The 6,437-nt window shown below is 57.3% G+C and overlaps 3 protein-coding genes across 3 annotated transcripts; 2 read left to right on the forward strand and 1 right to left on the reverse strand.

Moving 5' to 3' along the window:
* Positions 1–523: 523 nt before the first annotated feature.
* VDAG_10394 (histone-lysine N-methyltransferase) lies at positions 524–2,060 on the forward strand (the record flags this gene model as incomplete). The annotated part of the gene is made up of 2 exons (XM_009659721.1): positions 524–1,074; positions 1,142–2,060. The coding sequence occupies 2 exons, from the start codon at positions 524–526 to the stop codon at positions 2,058–2,060; spliced, it is 1,470 nt and encodes a 489-aa protein (XP_009658016.1).
* Positions 2,061–2,378: 318 nt separating this feature from the next.
* Positions 2,379–3,107, reverse strand: VDAG_10395 (autophagy protein; the record flags this gene model as incomplete). Its single annotated transcript, XM_009659722.1, has 3 exons — positions 2,379–2,552; positions 2,615–2,955; positions 3,023–3,107. 3 exons carry the CDS (start codon positions 3,105–3,107, stop codon positions 2,379–2,381), a joined length of 600 nt encoding a protein of 199 aa, XP_009658017.1.
* A 424-nt stretch (positions 3,108–3,531) lies between these two features.
* VDAG_10396 (vacuolar protein sorting-associated protein) lies at positions 3,532–6,437 on the forward strand (the record flags this gene model as incomplete). Its single annotated transcript, XM_009659723.1, has 6 exons — positions 3,532–3,676; positions 3,738–4,002; positions 4,050–4,543; positions 4,597–5,839; positions 5,896–5,977; positions 6,028–6,437. 6 exons carry the CDS (start codon positions 3,532–3,534, stop codon positions 6,277–6,279), a joined length of 2,481 nt encoding a protein of 826 aa, XP_009658018.1. The 3' UTR covers positions 6,280–6,437.

Genomic DNA, 6,437 nt, shown 5'->3' on the forward strand with positions numbered 1-6,437 from the left:
TTGTGGTGAATTCCTGGGGGAAAATCTCCACTGACTGAATGGACCCTTGTTAGGAGGTTTGGGCGCGTCCAGTGGTCCTTTCCCAGGTGGCGGAGGGGGCATTTCTGCTGACTCATCCTTCCAGGCTTCCTTCCTTCCACGAGGGCGTTCCTGGCGCGCGGAAAGAAGGCAGCCAGCGACAAGACAAGTGGAAGAAGTACGTACCTTGTACCAGACTGCCTGACAGGCAGGAGGGTTCAATCCAACCCACCATGCCGGACACCAGAAGGCGACCTACTGCACGACCGCCGCAGCCTAACACACCACCGTTACATTTTCCTGTCGACCACATTTCGCGATACAACGAAAGCACGCGGCTCGCTGCATCACCCCTTTTCCAAACATCATTCGAACGACAGACAGGCCAGAGAGAAACAGAGCACAGGGTCTTTCCCACCTTATCCCCGAACCACTTGACCGACCGAACCCCGGAATCCGGAACCCGCAATCTGGGGCGCGCATCTTGACATCGCCCCTCTTCACCATGGCCCTCCTCAGCGCAAAACCCAAAAAGCCACGCATGGTGCACCGCGAACGAGTCGAAGTCGTCACACCCAAGCCCAAGCCGAGACTCCTGCCCCCCGCTGTCGCCGCCTCGGTCCGCTCCCAGTCCTCGTCCTCCTCCCGCGCCTCCCCGAAGCCCAAGCTGCTGCCCCGCCACAAGAGCGCGTCGCCCTACCCGTCCTCCTCCGATGACCGCCGCGCCGAGCGCAAACGCAAACACGGCAGCGCCGACCCCTTGCAGCCGCACTTTGACAAGGACTCGGACGGCGAGGACGAGGACGACGACGTCTTCCTGAACCTCGAGAGCCGCAAGCGCCGCCGCCCGCTCGATGACCATGTCGACAAGAACAGGTCCCTCACCTGTGCCGATGCGTTCGATGTCGACAAGCCCAGGCGGCTCAACTACATCCACGCGACTGAGATTATGAACTCGGCGTCGACCTCTAAGGCCGTCGAGCGCGCGCTGGGGGCCGGACCCGATGACGACATTCGCGTCGAGCTCCAGTACCCCAGCTTGTATGCGCCAGAAAAGTATGCACGCGCGTCCTAATGCCACTTCATTTTCGTACAATTGCTGACAACCTCCTTCTCACGACAGATACGAACTCCTCGTGGAGAATGGCAAGATTGATGCCGTTAGGGACATCATCGACGTTGTCTCGCACGTTGCCGACGAATACCTGACGGAAGAACAAGCGGTCGACTTCCGCGAGCCGAAAGCTGGACTGATCCGTCGCCTGAAGCGCGCATCGGGAATGAACGAGCTGGGCAGTTTCAAAGAGGCGCTCAGAGACGCCAACGCTAAGATTCTATCTCTGGCTAACGACGGCACGTTCCGGAAAAACCTCGACACCAAGCACAGCCTGCCTCGCAAGCTGGTTGAATTCATCCTGACCCAGGTCTACGACCGCACCGTGTCCCCCGACGTCGAAAAGCTGAAGCAGTACACCAACGGCACCGACAATGTGTACGGAGAGCTGAACTACGTGTTCATTTCCAAGATCCTCCAGGAGAAGACGCGCATGACTTCGGACCAGGTCTTTGTCGATCTTGGTTCGGGTGTCGGCAACGTCGTGCTGCAAGCGGCGCTTGAAATCGGTTGCGAGAGCTGGGGCTGCGAGATGATGGACAACCCGTGCGATTTCGCCGAGGCGCAGAAGAAGGAGTTTGCCAAGCGCTGCAGGCTCTGGGGGTTGGCGCCTGGCAAGGTCAATCTTGTCAGGGGAGACTTCCTCCAGGAAACGTCCGTCCACGACGTCCTCAAACGCGCCGACGTCGTGCTCGTCAACAACCAAGCCTTCACGCCACAGCTCAATGACAAGCTGGTCAGCCTGTTCCTTGACCTCAAGAAGGGCTGCAAGATTGTGTCGCTCAAGTCGTTCCTCTACGACCAGGGCGTGCGCAGCATTAATGATGTTGCCAGCAATATTCTGCAGGTCGAGGACCATACATATCCCGAGGGCCACGTCAGCTGGACCAACGCTGGCGGCACATTTTGCATTTCGACGCGAAAGTAGACATGGGAAGACGATGAGAGCGGGCTGTCCGGGTCCGATACCAGATTGAGAGCGAGGGTTTGGCTTTGCGTAACGGCCGGTACATTGAAGCGGCATAAGCCATGGGATACAGGGGCGTTCCGGGTGTACTGGTGATCTTGGTGGGAATGTTGCAGGCCTGAAGAGCAGCCGGATACCCTTGTGGCGACTCTCGGCGGACACAGCATGGCATTGCATGGCATTGCATGGCATGGCATGACACGGTGGTGGCGAGCCTCCACCTGTAGTATAAGTATAAGTTTAGGTATGATCAGCTGTCAAGACCATTTCGCTTATGCTTCATCGCTTGTTGTCAAAGTGTGGTTCGTTGGCGAGGTTCATGGCGTCAGCTTCCTGGGCCATTCTCTTCATCCAGCGGTCAATGAGCTCCTTGTTCTCTCTCTTGACCTTGTCACGCTCTTTCTCGGCCATGGCAACCTGAAGGTTCAATGTGATCATCTCGTCTTGGACATCCTACGGCAGTTGGCAGTTAGCGATGGACATGGTGGGGGGAAAGACGTGTCGCAGGCACAAACCTCGATCAGTTTTCTTTTTTCCTTGATTTCGTGTTCGCGGTCACGTAGTTTGGTGACGAGGGCAGCCTTCTCCGACGTGAGGGCCCTCAGCTCGTGGGTATCTGTCTTGGCCTTGTTGCGTAAGTCGACAAGCTCGTCCTCGGCCTTTTTCGCCCGAGTCTGCAGGGAACCTTTCGATCGCAGGGCTTCGGCGAGGTCGAATCGGAGCTGCGCGGCAACGGGGTCGGCACCATCCACGGGAGCAACAGCCTTTGCACCGCCCTTTGCCGGCGGCTTGGTCGTCGCTGCTAGCGCTTCCTTCTCAGCCTCGAGTGCCGCGACGCGATCGGTCAGCTGCGAACCTGCCATGCACATAACGTGTCAATTATTGTCCGGCTTTGGTCTGCACAGGAAGAGGGCAGCAAGTACATAGTTCGACGAGCTCGAGGTTCACGGGATTGTTCCGCTCCTGCTCGCGGAGGGAAGCGAGGTATTCATCGCGCCATCCGGGCATGGCGGTGAGAAGCCGTTCGCACGGGTCGACGCTGATGAGTTCCTATTGCATCAGCCGTCAGCCGCGGGCGTCGGGAAATAGATGCTGGTCGCAACAGGCGGATGCATGTCAGAAGCAGCAACGCGCGTGGTCAGTGAAGGCTACCTTACCTTATCAGAGGTTCTGAGACACAAAACACCCTTCAATGACGTGCCTACCGGTGTTTTGCCGCCCCACTGAAGAGGTACGGCCAGGGGGGCCTGGCGAGGTTGTGTGTTGTGTGGGCGTTGGGTGGTCGGAGCTCCAGGCAAGCTCATGTGAGCTCCTGTCACGCCCTGAGTGCTATACCGTACCTATTTATTACCTGGCGTTCAGTCTCCCCCACCCACACTTCCGCCGCGCGAAGCCGAACGACACTCTCTGACCAGTCATGAGGTGATGCGAAATGGACATTGCTCATCCGTCTGTTGGGTGGGAGAGCGTGGGTGATAAATGGTTCCGCAAGACGCAGCTCTACACCGAGGTGTTTGACCAGGATCTCGACCTCGACAACCACATTGTTGCTGGGGCACCCAACGGTGGTGCTTTAGGTATGCGCAGCTCAACGACTAAGCATCTGCAAACGTCGCGATCCATACTGACGTGCCACAGCCATCTATCGTGATGACACAAAGATCCAGGCGCACAGAGCGCAGAAGTCTGCTAAGCCGAGTATCGACATTTACAGCTATGCCGGCAAAAAGTTGCGCAGCATTGCCTGGGACAAAGGATCCATCAAGGGCATAGGCTGGTCTGAAGATGAGAGCCTCCTCATTGTGACGGCCGATGGTACCGTCAGGGTGTATGATCTTCAGGGCGAGTTCACACAGTTCTCCCTGGGGAATGGTGCCGATAATTACGGCGTCACTTCATGCAGGTTGGTTGAGGCGCCCCCAGGCACCGAGACAAGGCTCACGTTTGCAGGTTCTACGATCATGGCATGGTGGCCCTGCTCACCAACAACGCCCTTATTTCTGTCACATCATATTCGGAGCCACGGCCGAAGCTGCTTGCTTCACCGCCAGAGGGCGAGATCCACGGCTGGGCCATCATGACTCCTGCCCATACACTTTCACGGTCCGTCGAGGTGCTGCTCAGCATTGGCCAGACCCTGTATGTTGCCGACGCCACGGAATGCGAGGACCGTTTTCTCGATATAGGCCCCTTCAGCCACGTCAGTGTATCCCCGGATGGTGGCCTTATCGCTCTCTACACAGAGAGCGGCGTCGCCCACGTAATTGCAAGCGACTTTCAGGAAAGACTCGTGGAATATAGCAGTCACTCAAAGATACCACCAAAATATGTCGAGTGGTGCGGTGCCGATGCCCTCATCGCTTGGGAGGACGAAGTGCATTTGATCGGGCCTGACAATGCATCCGCCACCTTCTTCTACGATGGTCGCGTTCATGCCATCTCAGGTGAGTGGCAAATCCTATCCACACATTGGAGCTACGGCAACTGAACCGTGTAGAACACGACGGTGCGATCCTCTTCACAAACGACGTTTGTGATTTTGTCGAGCGTGTACCACGCAGCACAGAGCAAGTCTTTGGCGCGAGAACGGAGTCATCCGCCGCATCGATACTCCTGGATGCTGTCGGCCAGCTGGAGATCCAGTCTCCCAAGGCAGACGACTACATTCAGCTCATCAGACCAAATCTGACAGAGGCAGTCGACACGTGTGTGAATGCAGCCGGTCGCGAGTTTAGCGTACACTGGCAGAAACAGCTGCTCAAGGCTGCATCCTTTGGCAAGTCGGTGCTCGACATTTACAACAGTGATGACTTCGTCGACATGTGCGAGACGCTTCGTGTTCTCAATGCTGTGCGGTTCTTCGAAGTCGGACTTCCCCTCTCTTTTGAGCAGTACCAGCGGCTCACACCAGAGGGTCTCATCAAAAGACTGCTCAGTCGTCACGAGTACCTTCTCGCCTTGAAGATTGCTGGATACCTCCACCTACCCACAGACCGTATCTACGTCCATTGGGCTTCAGCAAAAGTTCGCGCCGGGACTGAAGATGACGACACGATCTGCCGCATGATTGTCGACCGCCTGTCGGGAAAGCCAGGCATTTCTTTTGAAGAAATAGCCCGCGCCGCCTACGACGAGGGTCGCAGCCGTCTCGCGACCGAGCTGCTCAACCACGAACCACGCGGCGGCCGCCAGGTGCCTCTCCTCCTGAGCATGGAAGAGGATGAGCTTGCCCTCGACAAAGCCATTGAGAGTGGCGACTCGGACCTCACGCTGACCGTCCTTCTCGAGATGAAGAAGAAATTGCCCCTGGCCGCCTTCTTCCGCGTCATCAACGCTCGCCCTGCCGCCACAGCTCTCGTCGAGGCTTCCGCTGCCCGAGAAGCCGACAACGCCCTCCTCAAGGACCTTTACTACCAGGATGATCGCCGCATCGACGGTGCCGGCGTCTTCGTGCGGGAGTCGCTCCACCAGCCCGATGCCCGCACGGCGGCTGACAAGCTGGCCTTGGCTGCGAAACTGCTGTCCGATTCAAAGGAGTCTTCGTTTGAGGTCCGCGCGTTGAAGGAAGCGACGACACTCCTGAGGGTACAAGAGTCCTTTGACCGAGATCTGACGGACTCGTTTACTGGGTTGAGCGTCAATGACACCATGTTTAAGCTGATTCGGTTGGGCTATCACGGTCGTGCGAAGAAGATTCAAAACGAGTTCAAGGTACCGGACCGGGTCGCGTGGTGGATTCGGTATGCACTCCTTCCTCTCTCTTCTCTTGTGTTTCATTCGCTGACACTTTGGCCAGTCTCCGTGCGTTGGTTGCAAAGCGTGACTGGAACGAGATTGAGGAGCTGTCCAAGACGAAGAAGAGTCCTATTGGCTGGGAGGTACGTCGTGTCACCTCGAACTCTGTACAAGCCGATTACTGACAAGCCAGCCATTTTTTAATTTGACCCTACAAGCTGGCAATCCCAAACTGGCCGCGGCCTTCATCCCCAAGTGTACAGGGCTTGAGCCCGGGTCCACGGTGACCATGTATGAGAAGTGCGGCATGCGAGTCAAGGCGGCAGAGGAAGCGGTGCGGACCAAGGACGCGGAGGCGTGGGCACGGCTGCTCGAGGCGGCAGGGAAGAACACGTCTGAAGGGAGAGAGATTGAGAAGCTTGGACAGGCCGTGTTCAAGCGGTGAGCAGACAGCTAGCTGGCTGCTCGCGCAACAGGAGGGTAATCACCGGAGCTGAGCGACCAAACCAGGTGAGACTTTGTGTTTTCATCAGGCCGCCATCTGTGTGCGATCGGGACCGGCATCTGACTATTGCTTAACGGGCGAGCACCTCGGATTGATGC

The sequence above is a fragment of the Verticillium dahliae genome, genomic scaffold, assembly GCF_000150675.1.
Source record: "Verticillium dahliae VdLs.17 supercont1.38 genomic scaffold, whole genome shotgun sequence".
NCBI classification, from domain to species: domain Eukaryota; kingdom Fungi; phylum Ascomycota; class Sordariomycetes; order Glomerellales; family Plectosphaerellaceae; genus Verticillium; species Verticillium dahliae.